This window comes from Argentina anserina, chromosome 5 (genome assembly GCF_933775445.1).
Source record: "Argentina anserina chromosome 5, drPotAnse1.1, whole genome shotgun sequence".
In the NCBI taxonomy this organism is placed as follows: domain Eukaryota; kingdom Viridiplantae; phylum Streptophyta; class Magnoliopsida; order Rosales; family Rosaceae; genus Argentina; species Argentina anserina.
This window is the reverse complement of record NC_065876.1, coordinates 21,737,838-21,758,543: the sequence shown is the minus strand read 5'-3', so window position 1 is coordinate 21,758,543 and position 20,706 is coordinate 21,737,838. Positions and strand designations below refer to the sequence as shown.

Sequence of the window (20,706 nt, the reverse complement as noted above, 5' to 3'; positions counted from 1 at the left end):
AGAAGGGGTTACAAGAATGATGAACTATGCCCATGCGTGTTCATACGAAAGACAAATTCCGGATTCGTCATCGTTGCGGTCTACGTTGATGACATGAACATAATCGGTACTCTTGATGAGATTGAAGAGACCGTGTCTTATTTGAAGTCGGAATTTGAGATGAAAGACCTAGGGAGGACGAAATTCTGTCTCGGCCTTGAGCTTGTGCATAGGGCCGACGGCATCTTAGTGCATCAGTCAAATTACACGCAGAAGATGCTTTGACGTTTCAATATAGATCTATGCAGTCCATTGTCTACTCCCATGGTCGTCCGAAGTCTAGATATCAAGAAGGATCCCTTCCGTCCTAAAGAGGATGATGAAGAAGTTCTTGATCTTGAAGTTCCATACCTTAGTGCGATTGGGGCACTATTGTATCTTGCTCAATGCACTAGACCGGACATATCTTTCGCAGTGAACTTATTAGCTAGATTTAGCTCCGCGCCTACGCTACGTCATTGGAATGGAATCAAGCATTTGTTTCGATACTTGAAAGGTTCCCTTGACATGGGATTATTCTACCCCTATTGCAGAGAGAACACTGCCATGGTATCTCCCCACACCACCGCCGTCGCCGACCCCGGTCTTGCCGCCGTACGCCGCAGCGACGCCGCCGGCCGCCATGGCGTGGAGACCGTGCGCGGTGCCGAGAGCAGCAACCGGTCCCGTGCAGCTCTTTCCCCCGATGCAAAGACTCCAAACAACTTGTTAGTTGGTTATGCCGACGCGGGGTACCTCTCTGACCCTCACAAGGCTCGTTCTCAAACCGGTTATGTGTTCACCATTGGGAATACGGCGATATCTTGGAGATCCAGAAAACAAACTCTTGTTGCTACTTCTTTGAATCACGCGGAGATCATCGCTCTCCATGAAGTAGTTAAAGAATGTGTTTGGCTACGATCACTTGTTCGCCATATTCGTGATTCTTGTGGATTAGTCTCTACAACTGATCAACCTACGTGCATTTATGAAGATAATGCTGCTTGCATAGAGCAAACAAAGTTAGGTTTCATCAAGGGAGACAACACCAAGCATATTTCGCCTAAGTTCTTCTACAACGTTCAACAACAGAAGTTCTTGAATGTTCAGATCAATCAAGTGAGTTCAGAATCCAATGTTGCGGATTTGTTCACCAAGTCTTTGCCTAAATCTACTTTTGTGAAACATGTGAAGAGCATTGGCATGCGTCGTTTATCGGAACACTAGAGTTTGGTAGACTTCAGGGGGAGTCTACATCACATGTTAAGATCCTTAAGTAGTTGGTGCGTTGTGCTCTTTTTCCCTTCGATCAAGCTTTTGTTTTACCCAAGAGGTTTTTGTTTTGCTTGACAAGGTTTTTACCGAGGCAACGATATGTGCACCATGCAATCTAGGCATGCGACACAAGGGGGAGTGTTCCAGGAGAATTACTATTCTACCCTTATGTGTGTTTTAGCCTAATAGGTTTCCTGTTAGGAGATAGATTAGCATCTCCGTAATAGATTAGGACTCCGAATCCTACGGGATTGTGGTTTTGTAAATGCCTATATATAGGCCACCATATCATTCAATAATACACAATTATTTCATCCTGCATCAAATATATATTTATTGATTTGATATTTGGTAATTGGTACTGTAATTGAGCTGTGAACGAGTAATACTGTACAATCTCTACATACAACCCATTTGACAATTGGCAATTACATATATTAACTGAGAACTTCTCTAATATTAATGGAAGCACCAACTACATGAGTTTTCTTCTTCTACCTTTGCCAATATCATTGTGCCTCCACACATCTAATTCTTAGCCCCAAGTGCAAGTCTACACCTTACATGGTAAAAGAAATTTGTAAGTCACAAAATACTACCTCAAACACTTATCAATACAACATCCTTCTTTGTGATACATATGGTTCTAACTGTGTAGAATTTGGGACCAAAATAATAGTCTAGTAGACTAGTACACAACCCACCTGGCATTATAACAGTTGAAAATAAGTTATTCAAGATCAATAATTTCAAATTTTATATTTAAGGAATGAAGTCGATAATCTAATACTGTAATACATGCAAAGCAATTCTTGTCAAGTTAATCTACAAAGTACTTTGGCGACAGGTCTCATAATAGCTCTGCATACATAAATATCAACAGTACTAGTGTATGATAAAATAAGTAATAATCAAATACAATCAATTTCACCATAACATATATACAATTTTCTTTGCATGAACAGATATACACATACAACTACTATACAAGAGGATTACATAATTACTCTCCATTTTGTCATATATATTCACTCATTAATATTAACATTAACAAGCAATTAATACAATAGAAATACTAAAACTATTTTACTTTCAAAGTGACAATAACTAACACTTACAGTTTCTCACGGCAGTATGGAGCACATAAAAGCACTAAAAGGTTCATAAGAGTTTCTCTTTGCCATGATTCTCATCCTAGGAAGCACGGAAACGTCCTATCACCCACGTTTCCCGCTTCCGAAGCGGAATCACTCCGGAAACGCGACGGAAAAGTCCGGAAACGCTCGGAAACGCCCGGAAACGTGTTTCCAGAAAAATGTGTTTTGGAAACCCGAGTTTCCTAAAAAATAAAGGTTTTTTTATGTTTTTTTTAAATGAAGGGCTAGATTTACCTTCGTCGAGTCAAATGACTTATTTCGACATATTTTTGACCTCCCACCGAGTCACCGACCCTCATTCTCTCTCGTTGATACCTAGATCTCTCATTATAGTTTTATTATTCCGACTGTTGAACACCAAGTTATTTAAGTTATTTGAGATTTTGAGTTATTTAAACTAAAAATTTGTTATTATATTTATTTTTTGTATAATATATATATATTTTTTTTATTTCGACGTTTCCAAAACGTACCCGCTTCCTAAAAATTTTGAAAAACACGCTTCCGCGTTTCCAAACGTTTCGCTTCCACGTACCCGTACCCGATTCCATGCAGCCTAGTTCTCACCTAACAAAAAAAAAAGACAACTACACATTCAGGCATTTAGCAAATGAGAGAAAGTACTTTGTCATTTTAAAAATCCAAATGAAACTAGAGTCATATACTACTTACCTCTGCTCATCAAATTTCACACACTAAGCAATAGAGTCTAAAAGTACGTACTGAATTTCTTCTTAAAGGAAAGGGTCTCCAAAAAGACAGTAAGGAATGCTTGCCATTTATGTCATCTAACATAAAAAAAGTAAGAGTTAGAAGCAAAAATAAACCATGCAATACTAATATCATTTGGTAAAAAGGTAAAAAGGATCACATTGAGAATAAGTTGAGTGAGGCATGAAAAAATATTATATACTTACCTGGTAAAAACCAACTGAATTGAAAACCCAAGCTGAGATTCAAAAGTTCAAAAGAGGTTCCATTTAAAATTCCATTTTTCTCATCACATACCTAGCATCAAAAGGCATGTGCTCAAATTTTCATCCATAATGCTACGTGAAGAGCGCAAACTGTGACCAAAAGATGCCAGCTTGTCAAAGTAGTGGCTGTGTATTTAGATAGAGGATTAGCATGTTATACTATCAACACAAAATCTGATGATAACATATGTATGATGACGTAATTTAAACAAACTATGCAAGTATGAGAAGCATATAACCAAAACAATTAAGGCTTTCCCCAGATAGAACTAATAAACTGAGAGTTATGTGCTAGCATCTATGAGTTTTGATAACTATATAACATGTAATCAGTGTTTGATTGATATGATCAAAAATCAACGTTGAAAACAAGTTCTTGCTTTATTGCAACAGTCTAAACAAATATGTGGTACATGTCTTTTCCCAATGTAGCAGCTGAGGATATATATGAAATGAAGAAATACAAAATTTCAAACAAGGAAACTAAATACCAACTAATTGCAATCATATTTGGTGTCCTCCAATTTTAACAACAAAAATGAAAGTTGATAGTTCATATTCCTCTTCGGTAGAATATGGATTCATATAATCAAATTTACAGTGCCTACCAATTGGACCCATTTTTCTATATATCCGCCAACATGATTGCAGTGGTCAATAGTTCCTTACTCGAAGCACATCAACGCAACTCTATGTTCATCATTATATAACCACATTCATATGGAAATAGTAACTAAGAAGTAGCCCTTTGATGCGATTATATAGATGCAAACTACGTAAATAAGAACTCCTACTTATGCAAACAAAACCCAGTTCCAATTTGCATTACAACAACTAACACAGTTCTTATTGATCATATTATCCCAACACTCACCAAAAAGTAAGACCAAGTGAGCTAATAAGCGCCTCAATTTCTTTAGTTCTCTGTCGAATATCAAATTCTTTCTCGTCTGAAGAAGCTCATTTCTCACCACTCTCCGTCGAACCAAATTTTGATTTAAATTTTAACGATAGATCAAAAACTAGGAACTTTTTCAGAAAAAAATGGCCTAATAGAAAAAGAGAAGGAATCTGAGGAACTCACAATTTCACAAGTAAGAAGGGCGCTCGATTATGAGAGAGAGAGAGAGCCATTTTTAGGTTAGTATAATATATTTGAGTTCAGTTTAAACAGAACTGAGCGAGCGTTAAATAAACTTGACCTATAATATATTGAGTTCAATTTAATAGATAGTATTTAAGCTACTCACAAATCTTCACGATTTGTAAGAAATTTAAATTATTTAAGATAAAATTTATAAATTATGTAATTATATTTTGTTGATGTCGGAAGAATTACCCCACTTTAAACTTAGAAATTAATATTGTATATAACATACCCACGCTTTTGTAGTAAATGTGGCAATATAAACATCATTATGGTGGGGGCAGTGTTTCTACAGGGGAGAATAGAACTACATCCCACGAATCCGATAGAAATTGTGCCCAAGACGTAGCTATTGGTCCCTTTTTTTGTAGTGGAATTAAAGTAAATTAATTTGGACAATGCATATATGCATGCTTAGGTTGGAGAGATTGAACTTAGGGAGCGCAGGCGGGAAGGCAAAGGTGTTGGGAACATGTTGGGTTTAGGAGGAGCAATGCTTATCTTCGTCAGCCTTCGTCGGTCCCTATGTCATTTAATCTTATTGTTGTGACCTTTTACAACGGTGTGGAAATCAATTTATGGTCCTCCCATCTTGGCCTATTGCTTAGAAGTGAGCAAGCTGGCCACCATGTGGCAGAACATAACAGTAAGACATAATTCCAAGATCGTATATTAGGTTGTCTTCTGGCTATCGGTAGCTCTTTAGGCTACGCAATCTGGTTGATTATTCCGGTGATGATTTATCTATCACGTATTCACGTTCAATTAGAGTTCAGGTTTATCAAATGACTCAAATCTATCTATCAAAGTACGTGGTTACACATGACGACGGTCTCTAGCTACTGAATTATTTTTAGATTATTTCTAGCTGTCATTGAAATCACTTAATTACTCCATAGATCATTGTTCATGTTTTTGAATACCCTTGCTATTATTCAAGCACAGCTCTAATGTCACTTATGGGATCGATACAATCAGTTGGTTATGCACTTTGCAGGGAGAGGGATTGGAGCCAATGGAGATTACGTTGGAATATTAGACTTCTCGTGGTTGCATACATGGTACTTGTCTATAGCTAATCTTCTTTTTATTTTATTTTCTATATATGTTGTATTTTCGAAGGAGATTATAATGTGCTAACTGTTCTGGGAGAATTACTATTCTACCCTTGTGTGTGTCTTAGCCTAATAGGTTTCCCATTAGGAGATAGATTAGCATCTCCGTAATAGATTAGGACTCCGAATCCTACGGGATTGTGGTTTTGTAAATGCATATATATAGGCCACCATATCATTCAATAATACACAATTATTTCATCTTGCATCACGTTATCAGCACGTTGCCCTAAAAACCCTGATTTTTTTTAGAGCCCTAGAATTTTTTTTCCTCTTCTCTTCCTCCGCCGGCCGCCGTCGATTCCGGCCTCCGGCATCTCCTTGCCGGCGTGCCTCCTGCTCGCCGCCGCATCGCAGTCCCTGCTCCCAGCCACGCACACAGCCCCTGCAGCCAGCCTTGCAGCCCCCCTGCAGCTCTGTACGCAGCCTTCCCTACAGCATCGCAGCCCCTGCACGCACGCAGCCCCGCTCGCGACCCTTCAGCCCCGCTCGCGACCCTTCAGCCCCGCTCGCGACCCTTGCAGCCCCGCTCGCGACCCCTGCAGCCCCGCTCGCGACCCCTGCAGCCCCGCTCGCGACTCCTACAGCCCCGCTCGCGACCCCTGCAGCCCCGCTCGCGACACCTGTAGCCCCGCCACCCCGCAGGATCTCCTCCGCATTCGCTCCGCAAAAACATCTTTTTGCCCCGCAAGTCCCCGCATCAAAACATTCAAAATTGCTCATCCCGCATATTCACGCAAGAAACGCGAAATTCACAAGCAAGGACTTCGCTCAAGAGAAGCTACTCCCGTATACTACAAACCTTCAAAGGTAAATTTTTCATAAACGTTCCCGCTTTTGAACGTATAGATATATTATATCGGGCACTATTAGCCTTCTTCTTGTCTTAATTCCGGCCTTTCTTATAACGCCGATGAGACTATAGAGGGATGGGTTTCCCCTCTTGGTCGATGTTTTCTGTGTGACGGTCCTGGAGGAGTCACGATTGTTTAAAAGGGAAGTTAATCGATTTTCGTGTGGTCGCCTGAGTGCACCGCTGGTTTGGGTGCGATCATGAGTATCGCTGCTTGCATCGATTTTTCTTGTGACCAAATACGTCACCCCTTCTAATGCCTATTATACTTGAATCTAATCGATTCCGTATTCGTTTTGTACATGTCATCGCCATCTCGACCGGAATTTGGCCTTCTTGATCTAGAAGGAAAGGAATACCACCGTTGGGTTTCTGACATGGAGCTCGCTTTCGAGAGCCGAGAGATCGAAGGCATGTTTGCCGACCCTCCTGCTGATTTTCCACCCATGGCTAAGACTCAGACTCTCATCTTTATGAGACGTCACATCCATGCAACTCTCAAGAGGCAATACTTGAACGTAAAAGATCCTAAAGAATTATGGGACAAACTACGCTTGTGGTACAACAACATTCATGATAAGCTTCTTCCTGAATTGACTGTTAGATGGGATAACATCCGTCTATTGGACTATAAGAGAGTGAATGATTTCAATCAGGATATGCTATGCTTGCAATCCGATCTTGGCACCGTTGGTGTCATCAAGACCGACCTCGATCTTCTCAATAAGACATTGGACACGTTTCCAATCAACTATGAGGTTCAAGCTCATACGTACCGCACTCATGTAGAGGAAGGGAAGATCCGGTCTTTTGCCGACTTAATGGCACTCTTGGCTAAGAAGGAGAGACATTCTGAGATCCTCCTCAACAACAACAATAGACCTGTTGGCACTAAAACAATTTCTACGCCACAGTCTAACTATGGGAAAGCTCATAAGCAAAAGAATCAATCAAGGAACGCTCCATATCAGCACCAAAACAACAACTCTCGTGGTGGGAGGCAACAAGGCCGGTCTCGGCCTCGGTCCAATACTTGGACCGTGATGGTGGCGGCGCCGCACCCTCTGGGGGAGGCCGTCCCCGTCCCAAACTCCAAGGAGGCCGTGCGCCTCCTAATGCCTCCACTTCCGGTAATGGCAAGTCGCCATGCTTCAAATGTGGCTCCTTCAAGCACTTTAATCGCGATTGTCGTGCTAGCAAAGAGATGATCAAGGCTTACTCCGCCTACAAGAAGTTTCTACAACCCGAATCGAATCATGTGGATGAGGACCATGAGATCGAGACTCACCATATCTCCATGAAGCCTGAGCCCCTTGCTTCTAAGGCTAGGCCTTGGGCCGCTACCATGGATACTCCCGACTTTGATTAGTCGTTTTAGCTTCTTTAGCTTTATGATTTCAAGTATTATTATGGCCGACCGCCATTGTTATTTTCATTGACTTTGTAATAGTCTTTTGATTTTAGAATTAGAAGTTCATGTGTGATGTATTAAAGATTGGCATTCAATAAAATTTCTCATTTTCTTGCTTACAAGACGATCTCTTTGAGAATTTTATTTACCTTACACTTAGCATGATGATCAACGTGTGCAACTCATGTGGTTTTTAAATTGGACGCTTTTAGGTTACATGGGACCCCAATAGCACTACATTGTGAATTTGGAAATTAAAAATTCAGAAAACGAACCTCAGAACGTCGAAAACGACGTCGTTTTGCCCTTCACAGGAGCTTGTGATGCCTCCCGTGCTTTCAAATGCCTCCATGGCAATTTCTAATGCCCATCGCTCGTTTTGCAAAGCTTGTTCTCTTGCTAAATTTCAAGGAAATCATTCTTTTGCTAAGGCTTCGACCGAGAACATTCTATTCTTACAATGTATCCAAGGTGACATTTGTGGACCTATTCAACCAGAATGCGGACCTTTTCGATATTTTATGGTATTGGTTGATGCATCGACGCGTTGGTCACTCGTCGCTTTGTTATCCACAAGGAATGCTGCATTTGCTAAGTTATTAGCTGAGATCATCAAACTTCGGGCTCACCACCCCGATTATCCTATCAAATCCATTCGTTTGGATAATGCTGGAGAATTCAGCACTAAAACTTTTGATTATTACTGCATGTCTATTGGGATCGAAGTTGAACATCCCGTTCCTCATGTTCATTCACAGAACGGTCTAGCAGAGGCTAGCATCAAGCGTATTCAGCTTGTTGCTCGGGCAATGGTTATGGGTACTAACCTGCCGGTCTCTGCGTGGGGATATGCAGTGTTGCATGCAGCGACACTTATTCGTTTCCGACCCGCGGCTAACCAAGCGTTTAGTGCGTACCAAAGACGATTAGGTATCTATGTTGGCTATAATTCCCCAACGATTGTCCGCTACTTAGAACCAACCACCGGAGATCTCTTTACTGCAAGATTTGCAGATTGTCACTTTGATGGGACATGCTTCCCGTCGTTAGGGGGGGATGGGAATGTTATCATTCCAAATGAACGTCAGGAATTGACGTGGTGTGTCCCCACTATGTCTCATTATGATCCCCGCACTGCACAAAGTGAGTTAGAAGTGCAACACATTATCGACCTCCAGAAAGTCGCGGATTCGATGCCCGACGGCTTTGTAGATATTGCTAACGTGACGAGATCAAACATACCCGCTGTGAACGTACCGGCACGGTTGGATGTCCCGAAATACGGGAATGGAAGACAAGCTCCTGGACCTAGCAACGTTGGCACCGCCCCTGACAGTGGGACGGAGGCCGGCGGCGGCACCACCGTACACCGTGGTGTTGCCGGCGCCCCTTGTGGCGACGATGCCGAGATGACCCGGCATGGAGCAGCTTCGGCCTCGGCTCCTCAAAGGAAAAGGGGGAGACCGATAAACTCTAGGGATTCAAAACTTAGAAAGAAGCGAACGACTAAGGCACAACGCGTCATCAACGATGAATCACCATCGTATGAAGTTGTCTCTGATTATAGCTATGTCCATGAATCAACTCAAGTGTTACCGTGGGATGCTATGGAACCTTGTTTGATGCCAGAGAACAACGAAATCTCAGTGAACTACACAAGTGAGCAGTCGGTCCGAAACCGAGCCACTACATGCATTGATGACGTTTTCGCTTATTCCGTCGCACATGAGATCATATCTGAAGACGACGTTGACCCTCGCTCTGTAGCTGAATGCGAACGCAGAGCAGATTGGCCGAAGTGGAAGGAAGCAATCCAGGTAGAACTTGACTCATTAGCGAAGAGAGAAGTCTTCGGAAAGGTTGAATTGACTCCAAGAGATGTCAAAACTGTTGGACATAAATGGGTCTTCGTTCGTAAGCGTAATAAGATGAACGAGATCGTATGCTATAAGGCAAGACTCATGGTGCAAGGATTCTCACAACGACCTGGTATTGACTATGAAGAGACTTATTCTCCTGTTATGGACATCATTACCTTCCGCTACCTTATTAGTCTGGTAGTGTCCGAAAGACTAAATATGCAGCTTATGGATGTGGTTACAGCTTATCTCTATGGGGATCTTGACGCAGAGATATACATGAAAGCTCCAGAGGGACTACCTTTACCTCCATCAAGTGCCTCCAGACCACGGAGTGCTCATGCAGTCAGATTACGTCGTTCATTGTACGGGTTAAAGCAATCCGGAAGAATGTGTACAATCGGTTGCATCAATACTTGGTGAGAAAGGGTTACAAGAATGATGAAGTATGCCCATGCGTGTTCATACGAAAGACAAATTCCGGATTCGTCATCGTTGCGGTCTACATTGATGACATGAACATAATCGGTACTCTTGATGAGATTGAAGAGACCGTGTCTTATTTGAAGTCGGAATTTGAGATGAAAGACCTAGGGAGGACGAAATTCTGTCTCGGCCTTGAGCTTGTGCACAGGGCCGACGGCATCTTAGTGCTTCAGTCAAATTACATACAGAAGATGCTTCGACGTTTCAATATGGATCTATGTAGTCCATTGTCTACTCCCATGGTCGTCCGAAGTCTAGATATCAAGAAGGATCTCTTCCGTCCTAAAGAGGATGATGAAGAAGTTCTTGGTCTTGAAGTTCCATACCTTAGTGCAATTGGGGCACTATTGTATCTTGCTCAGTGCACTAGACCGGACATATCTTTCGGAGTGAACTTATTAGCTAGATTTAGCTCCGTGCCTACGCTACGGCATTGGAATGGAATCAAGCATTTGTTTCGATACTTGAAAGGTTCGCTTGACATGGGATTGTTTTACTCCTATTGCAGAGAGAACACCGCCACGGTATCTCCCCACACCACCGCCATCGCCGACCCCGGTCTTGCCGCTGTACGCCGCAGCGACGACGCCGGCCGCCATGGCGTGGAGACCGTGCACGGTGCCGAGAGCAGCAACCGGTCCCATGCAGCTCTTTCCCCCGATGCAAAGACTCCAAACAACTTGTTAGTTGGTTATGCCGACGTAGGGTACCTCTTTGACCCTCACAAGGCTCGTTCTCAAACCGGTTATGTGTTTACCATTGGGAATACGGCGATATCTTGGAGATCCACTAAGCAAACTCTTGTTGCTACTTCTTCGAATCACGCGGAGATCATCGCTCTCCATGAAGCAGTTAAAGAATGTGTTTGGCTACGATCACTTGTTCGCCATATTCGTGATTGTTGTGGATTAGTCTCTACAACTGATCAACCTACGTGCATTTATGAAGATAATGCTGCTTGCATAGAGCAGACAAAGTTAGGTTTCATCAAGGGAGACAACACCAAGCATATTTCGCCTAAGTTCTTCTACAACGGTCAACAACAGAAGTTCTTGAATGTTCAGATCAATCAAGTTAGTTCAGAATCCAATGTTGCGGATGCTGCTTGCATAGAGCAGACAAAGTTAGGTTTCATCAAGGGAGACAACACCAAGCATATTTCGCCTAAGTTCTTCTACAACGGTCAACAACAGAAGTTCTTGAATGTTCAGATCAATCAAGTTAGTTCAGAATCCAATGTTGCGGATTTGTTCACCAAGTCTTTGCCTAAATCTACTTTTGTGAAACATGTGAAGAGCATTGGCATGCGCCGTTTATCAGAACACTAGAGTTTGGTAGACTTCAGGAGGAGTCTACATCACATGTTAAGATCCTTAAGTAGTTGGTGCGTTGTGCTCTTTTTCCCTTCGATCAAGCTTTTGTTTTACCCAAGAGGTTTTTGTTTTGCTTGACAAGGTTTTTACCGAGGCAACGTTGTGCGCCATGCAACCTAGGCATGCGACACAAGGGGGAGTATTCCGGGAGAATTACTATTCTACCCTTATGTGTGTCTTAGCCTAATAGGTTTCCCATTAGGAGATAGATTAGCATCTCCGTAATAGAGTAGGACTCCGAATCCTACGGGATTGTGGTTTTGTAAATGCATATATATAGGCCACCATATCATTCAATAATACACAATTATTTCATCCTGCATCACTAACTTTATAATTAACCTGTACATGCATTTTAGGGGATTGTGGCTACTGGAATAAGTTTGACGATTTTAGCATTGTGTTTTTGCATGAAAGGCCCGTTATTTGTATATGTTTTCAACCCTCTAGTGCTTGTGATCGTTGCCTTTGTTGGCTCTTTGCTATTAGATGAGAAGTTGCACCTTGGAAGGTAGAACTATATCACATACGTACTTCGACCTTTTTCTCCATTCTATTTTATCTAACTAACTTCAACTCTTTTTAACATTTTGATTTGTTCAATATAGCATGCTAGGATCATTGTTAATAGTAGGTGGTTTATATACCGTGTTGTGGGGTAAAAGCAAAGACATAAAGATGATGACACAGTCTGTGCATATAACAAGCTTTGAGAGGAAGGAATCTGCATGATCACTTGAAATTGTTACCAGGTCTAGTCCAGATGATGAAGCCAACATCAAGAACAAAGAGAGTGAAACAAAGATCAATAATGCTGATCCAATTGCCTCGTATAGTTTGTCAAGGACAGTTCGCTGATCCTCTTGTGGCACCCCCAACATCTAGAGGTCTGAGGTCATGAATTCTATGAGTTCCAAAAAATTTGGTTTAAGGTAATCATTTGAGAAAGGAATGTTAGTCAGGCTTGCAGTCCGTGGTTGTTCAGTGACGTCGAACGGCTGGAGCCTCCGATCATCAAAGCAAACGGTGCTCCTTCTGAGGAGTTGGAATCGACCATAACCCTGTTCTCTTGTCCCGGCCTTGGTTCAATTTCATCTCTTTGTAACACTAGTAAAATAGTATCGCTTCACCGGAATCGTTGACAACATTCTTCAAGTAGTGAAATTCACAAACCGGAGATTCAAACAATGTGATCAATAAAAAACTGTGTCACTTCATATTATATATTACACAGCTAGCTAAGTAGCCTGATTCTAAATAAAACTAGGAACAGAAGCCTTCTTTTACGAGGATTATGAAATCTAGTTTTGAAAGGAGAAATTTATAAACGGATAATGGAGTAAATCATATTAGAACATTTTTCATCATGACTGAAACTAGGAGTCGATCACAATGAGATCTTTAAGGAAAAAAATAATTCAAATCAGATCTGGGTAACAATCAATCTTGCACTAATGAACGAAATCAACGATTGAAAGAGAAAAAACAATCAAAGCAAACACAGGAGCAAGGGACCGTTTATCACCTGATTCAACGAACTGACCAAGACAAGGTGGAATTTCGGGTTTTTTGAACTTTGGAGGCGGCAGTGTACCACTATGAATACCCATCTTTCTATCTGGCATAGTGGCATTTTACTCTATTGTTCTCGGTGCTCTAAGTATAAATTTACCTGAATACCCACTTCTTTTTCTCCTCTTTTGTAACGATCCTGAAATTCATTACCGTGGAAAGCCATAACGAAAACAAGAAATGAAAAGAAAACTAAGATAAACTAAATGAACTAAATTACAATATTCTTCAATCCATTACAAAAAAACTTGATTGCCTTATATAGTAAAAGGCAAAACCCTAAAGACCCGTCTAAAAGACTACCCAAGTCCAATGACCCGTTACAAGGAGGCCCAACCCAAGCATATTATTTAGACTCGTTACATTACTACCCTCTTAACAGAAACTTGTCCTCAAGTTTCACATTTGGGTCGAAATTTGGACACTTTCCAAGCTCTCATATGAGACGTCGCCTGAAACCAGTTGGCCCATGATCATTGTTGTCCCTGTAAACCTTAATATCAACTGAGCAAAAGCTGTAGCAATAACTTCATTCAAGTTTCTGACTGACATGAACAGAGCACTAAGGAGTAACAGCATAAATGAAGTACCAAGAGAATAATCAACTATGTGTATTGGTTGGAAAGCCATACCAAATGCAGTAGCACTTGTGTCCAACAATCCACAAATAGTGGTATCACTACCATGAAGAGCCGCATGACTATCATCACCGAGGTCATGAGAACAGAAGTGAGTGTCATCTGCCGAAGTAGAGGAACCAAAGACCAGGAAAATGATATTAAGAAACAAAAGATGTTCAACACATATTTCCTTGGTTTTTGTAAGAACTCCATGACTTTCTCTTTCACTGTATCCACCCCTTGTATGTAGTAACTCCCAAGTTGTAAATGGTTCTCCCAATTCAAGCATAATAACATAAGATAAGAGCAAGTGAAGCTGCCAATATCCATTTGTAAGCTCTAGGATAAAATTGGGGACAAATATTTGTAAGTACAGCCATGCTCCCTCAACTCCCAATTCAATGAATGATAAAGGCTGATGACTACTACAAAGTTGAACACCAATAATCCTCATACTTTTTTTCTGTTCCCAATATAGTAATGATGGTATACTCGTGGCCATGGAGATTCAAGCTTCCAATAACAAGATTATTGCTAATGTGAAATCCAAATAGTAAAGCAGGGACATAGCGATCATCACCAATAAAAAAAGTATCACTGATGCATGATAGTTTCTTTTGCAATCTCAGATGTTGCATCACAGATCTCTCAGAATGATGCACTGTAAATTTTCTTTGATCACAGCTGTTGTCATTGAAATTAAAGTCTCTCGTATATGCTCCAAGAAGTACGCTGACTTCGGCCCTCTTATGCACAAGTTTATACATCAGAACTGAAGATCTGTAACCATATAGAATAAGTTCTCTGGTAAAAGTTGGCCTCATTGAGCAAGAGAAGTACTCAGTTGCCACAAGTTCAGATAAATCCCCATATGAGAATGATGTGCTCTTATAACGGACTCTCATGCCACTTGATAGAATCCACTCAATAGCCTTGCCATATACTTGATCAATCTTATTCTCATTTTGCAACAACTCCAAGCTCGTAAATGCTTCTCCCGTCACAAACACACTAACACATGATGAGAACACCTGAAGGACATTCTGATAGTTGAGTTTGAGTTCCAACTTTTGAATTGTGTATAGAATAAGTTCTCTGGTAAAAGTTGGCCTCATTGAGCAAGAGAAGTACTCAGTTGCCACAAGTTCAGATAAATCCCCATATGAGAATGATGTGCTCTTATAACGGACTCTCATGCCACTTGATAGAATCCACTCAATAGCCTTGCCATATACTTGATCAATCTTATTCTCATTTTGCAACAACTCCAAGCTCGTAAATGCTTCTCCCGTCACAAACACACTAACACATGATGAGAACACCTGAAGGACATTCTGATAGTTGAGTTTGAGTTCCAACTTTTGAATTGTGTAAGGTGCATCTAGAGTACACAAAACATATTGCACTGCATCCAGGGTACACAAAACAAACCGTACAAACTTTTCATTTGACTTCATAGAGTCAGTAATTGTCTCTGAGCACCCAATTGCATATGTGAAGTTGGGAAGAAGTACCAAACGCCTTGTACCTACAAGCTCTTTATACATGATAGAATATTCATGTGTGAAGAGAGGGTTGCCACCACCTTTATCACAAACCTTCTGATCAAACCCAAAGAAGCATAGCTGCAGTACAAACTGTTTAACCTTCTTTGAACTCTCAAAGTAATACTCAAGTCTTGAAAACAATGTTATAGAGTCATTCACCAGAGAACATGTACCTGTTGCTGCTTTTGACAGAGCTACCGATGCACTAGAATTGAATATCTTTTTTACACTCCCTCCTTCATGAGTAACCACATCATCATCTGAGCCTGTCACAATTGTCCCATCAACTCTTTCAGAATTATCACTATAACTCCAAGAAATTAGGGTTGCTATCTCTTCATCTGAGTAATAATCAACATTCCATTCTTCACTTTTATCCTCTTTGTCATGAATACTTGTAAGAGAAGAATTGATCCTCCCTGCATCATACAAGCCATCTGACTTTGGCATTTTATCAAATAGGTTGAGAGCATGGTCTTGAATAGCATCCATTATTTCACAACAAGTAGCAAGTCCTCCTCCTTTGTCAAGAATGCTCTTAACAAAAGATTTGGACAGTCCATTCTTCTTGAACCTTACGGCTTGGAATAGCCCTCTCGATTGTGGCTTACCATCGGAGGCCGGAATTAAACCCTTGCCACTACTTGCATTACACAGTCCATTTTCTCATTTTGCAACAACTCCAAGCTCGTAAATGCTTCTCCCGTCACAAACACACTAACACATGATGAGAACACCTGAAGGACATTCTGATAGTTGAGTTTGAGTTCCAACTTTTGAATTGTGTATAGAATAAGTTCTCTGGTAAAAGTTGGCCTCATTGAGCAAGAGAAGTACTCAGTTGCCACAAGTTCAGATAAATCCCCATATGAGAATGATGTGCTCTTATAACGGACTCTCATGCCACTTGATAGAATCCACTCAATAGCCTTGCCATATACTTGATCAATCTTATTCTCATTTTGCAACAACTCCAAGCTCGTAAATGCTTCTCCCGTCACAAACACACTAACACATGATGAGAACACCTGAAGGACATTCTGATAGTTGAGTTTGAGTTCCAACTTTTGAATTGTGTAAGGTGCATCTAGAGTACACAAAACATATTGCACTGCATCCAGGGTACACAAAACAAACCGTACAAACTTTTCATTTGACTTCATAGAGTCAGTAATTGTCTCTGAGCACCCAATTGCATATGTGAAGTTGGGAAGAAGTACCAAACGCCTTGTACCTACAAGCTCTTTATACATGATAGAATATTCATGTGTGAAGAGAGGGTTGCCACCACCTTTATCACAAACCTTCTGATCAAACCCAAAGAAGCATAGCTGCAGTACAAACTGTTTAACCTTCTTTGAACTCTCAAAGTAATACTCAAGTCTTGAAAACAATGTTATAGAGTCATTCACCAGAGAACATGTACCTGTTGCTGCTTTTGACAGAGCTACCGATGCACTAGAATTGAATATCTTTTTTACACTCCCTCCTTCATGAGTAACCACATCATCATCTGAGCCTGTCACAATTGTCCCATCAACTCTTTCAGAATTATCACTATAACTCCAAGAAATTAGGGTTGCTATCTCTTCATCTGAGTAATAATCAACATTCCATTCTTCACTTTTATCCTCTTTGTCATGAATACTTGTAAGAGAAGAATTGATCCTCCCTGCATCATACAAGCCATCTGACTTTGGCATTTTATCAAATAGGTTGAGAGCATGGTCTTGAATAGCATCCATTATTTCACAACAAGTAGCAAGTCCTCCTCCTTTGTCAAGAATGCTCTTAACAAAAGATTTGGACAGTCCATTCTTCTTGAACCTTACGGCTTGGAATAGCCCTCTCGATTGTGGCTTACCATCGGAGGCCGGAATTAAACCCTTGCCACTACTTGCATTACACAGTCCATTTTCTCATTTTGCAACAACTCCAAGCTCGTAAATGCTTCTCCCGTCACAAACACACTAACACATGATGAGAACACCTGAAGGACATTCTGATAGTTGAGTTTGAGTTCCAACTTTTGAATTGTGTATAGAATAAGTTCTCTGGTAAAAGTTGGCCTCATTGAGCAAGAGAAGTACTCAGTTGCCACAAGTTCAGATAAATCCCCATATGAGAATGATGTGCTCTTATAACGGACTCTCATGCCACTTGATAGAATCCACTCAATAGCCTTGCCATATACTTGATCAATCTTATTCTCATTTTGCAACAACTCCAAGCTCGTAAATGCTTCTCCCGTCACAAACACACTAACACATGATGAGAACACCTGAAGGACATTCTGATAGTTGAGTTTGAGTTCCAACTTTTGAATTGTGTAAGGTGCATCTAGAGTACACAAAACATATTGCACTGCATCCAGGGTACACAAAACAAACCGTACAAACTTTTCATTTGACTTCATAGAGTCAGTAATTGTCTCTGAGCACCCAATTGCATATGTGAAGTTGGGAAGAAGTACCAAACGCCTTGTACCTACAAGCTCTTTATACATGATAGAATATTCATGTGTGAAGAGAGGGTTGCCACCACCTTTATCACAAACCTTCTGATCAAACCCAAAGAAGCATAGCTGCAGTACAAACTGTTTAACCTTCTTTGAACTCTCAAAGTAATACTCAAGTCTTGAAAACAATGTTATAGAGTCATTCACCAGAGAACATGTACCTGTTGCTGCTTTTGACAGAGCTACCGATGCACTAGAATTGAATATCTTTTTTACACTCCCTCCTTCATGAGTAACCACATCATCATCTGAGCCTGTCACAATTGTCCCATCAACTCTTTCAGAATTATCACTATAACTCCAAGAAATTAGGGTTGCTATCTCTTCATCTGAGTAATAATCAACATTCCATTCTTCACTTTTATCCTCTTTGTCATGAATACTTGTAAGAGAAGAATTGATCCTCCCTGCATCATACAAGCCATCTGACTTTGGCATTTTATCAAATAGGTTGAGAGCATGGTCTTGAATAGCATCCATTATTTCACAACAAGTAGCAAGTCCTCCTCCTTTGTCAAGAATGCTCTTAACAAAAGATTTGGACAGTCCATTCTTCTTGAACCTTACGGCTTGGAATAGCCCTCTCGATTGTGGCTTACCATCGGAGGCCGGAATTAAACCCTTGCCACTACTTGCATTACACAGTCCATTTGACTTGGGCATTTTGTCAAACAGGTAAAGTTCATCAGGTTCCCTCCCTTGTTTACCAGAATTTGGTATCTGAATATCTTGCTTAAGAACAACACGCTCAAGCTCAAGCTCATTATACTCTCTACCATTCCCACTATTCACCCACATCCTTTCATTATATTCTCTCTTATCAATACCAAACACACAACCTGCAACATGATGCATATTCAAGCAACTATCCACATGGGGTTTACAAATATTACCATTATCAACAGGAGAAAGTGATGGCAAAGCCTCAGTTGCAGCTGAAATAGATTCGGACGGCACCACCGTAGAGGCAGATTTCTGCAGATTATCAACTCGACTTTGAACCCCTTAACAACCGCATCTGCTCTTTGAACTCAGAGAGGAAGGCCTCTGTGGATCTCTTCAAAGATTCCCGCAGCTCCAAATCTTAGCATCTATCGGCTCTTTGTGTGAAAGTTGATAGGCACCTTGCTGTTGTGATGACACAAGTTTCCCACTTCCTTTCTGCTGGGCCATAGATTCTGGGTTCTCCCAATTAAATACCCAACCATTCTCGAGAGGAATTGTTTGTGGTTGCTCACACGCTAGAGGTGACGGAGCAGAATGAGAAATAGCTTGTGTGGCCATGGCTTTTGTGGGAATCAATTGAGAATGAACGCTGGCGCTTGATGATTCATGTGACTGGCTTTGAGAAATCATCGGGAGAGGAACCTCGAGATTTGGGTTAAGCGGAGGTGAGTGGTATGGTGTAGGGCTGAATTGTGCGTGAGTCTGAGAAGCACCAGGAAATTGGTTTGGCAACAAGTGACCATTGACAACCATTGTGACGCTATTTTGCTGTGGTGGAGGTGGCTGATAGTAGCCCAGAGGGTGCGAGTACTGATAAATGGATTGCGAGTAAGCTGGTGGTTGCCGCGCCTGTGCGTGAGGGTGAGAAGATGGAAATTGCTGAGACATTAGGCGGCCATTTATGAGGGTTGTAGAATTGTAGTATTGTGGTGGTGAGTAAGGGTTTGGTTGAGCAGATTGGTGGTGATGCGATGGTGGGTATGGGTTCGGTTGAGTGAAATTGAACGATGTATGAGGTGGGTAAGAAGAATAGTGATTGTAGTACCCGCCGTAGATACCACCGCCATACCCCGACGGACATATGCCCAGATGTGGGCTCTGATACCACTTGTAACGATCCTGAGATTCATTACCGTGAAAAGTCATAACAAAAAAAAGAAATGAAAAGAAACCTAAGATAAACTAAATGAACTAAATTGCAATATTCTTCAATCCATTACAAAGAAACTTGATTGCCTTATATAGTAAAAGGTAAAACTCTAAAGACCCGTCTATAAGACTACCCAAGTCCAATGACCCGTTACAAGGAGGCCCAATCCAAACATATTATTTAGACTTGTTACATCTTTGTATTCCAAAACATTACAAAATAGGAAATGGATATTAAAAGATGATTATTTTCCAAATACAATTTTTTTTGAAAGGGGAGAAATTGCATTAAAACTGAACGAAGATGGTTACAATCAGAATCAAGTACATCAAGAATTGTACTTGGAGCATGGTCAAGTCATATAGTAGCATATACTGAATCGAAACCTATTGCGGCAAGCCTATGAGCAACCGAGTTGTAATTTCGAGAACAATGCTGAAGCTCAACAGCAGTTAGACAAGTCCAGGTATCTTGGATATCTCTAATTATGCCTCCATTAGCAAGTAAGTCAAAATTACCGACTCTGGCTTCAGCAGTCGCTTCTAGTGAATCACTTTCAACAAGAACATGTTGAAGGATTAGGGATTGGAGAATATCCATACTGGCCCGTATAGCAACCAGTTCACATTGCTTTGCCGATGAAGTAAACTCTATCGGTTTAGCAAACGCAGCCACACATTGACATCTTGTATCCCTAATCACACCCCCAATTCCTCCTCTTGTCTGCTCCGGAAGGAAAGCAACATCTACATTCAATTTGAAGCTATGGTCTCCTGCAGGTGCTTGCCATCTTTTAGGACTAGAGACACGAGTTACCCGAGAAGTCATATTAGCTTTCTAATACTCCTCAAACCAAGCTACTGCTTCCAACACAGTTTCTTGAGCATTTTTGGGTTTGTTTC

General features: G+C 41.1%; 2 protein-coding genes across 2 annotated transcripts in view; both read right to left on the bottom strand.

Moving 5' to 3' along the window:
• The window catches only part of LOC126795268 (40S ribosomal protein Sa-2-like), an 83,086-nt gene extending 63,501 nt beyond the window's left edge, over positions 1-19,585 (bottom strand). The window contains exon 1 of the mRNA XM_050522112.1: positions 19,581-19,585. The gene's annotated coding sequence lies outside the window, so the exon portion shown is untranslated. The remainder of the gene's footprint in view (positions 1-19,580) is intronic.
• LOC126795734 (uncharacterized) lies at positions 13,643-20,632 on the bottom strand. The gene is made up of 6 exons (XM_050522500.1): positions 20,180-20,632; positions 19,053-19,773; positions 17,401-18,932; positions 16,148-16,438; positions 14,546-15,185; positions 13,643-13,983 (listed from the first exon to the last, which is right to left on the bottom strand). The coding sequence occupies exons 1-6, from the start codon at positions 20,630-20,632 to the stop codon at positions 13,643-13,645; spliced, it is 3,978 nt and encodes a 1,325-aa protein (XP_050378457.1).
• Positions 20,633-20,706: the final 74 nt, after the last annotated feature.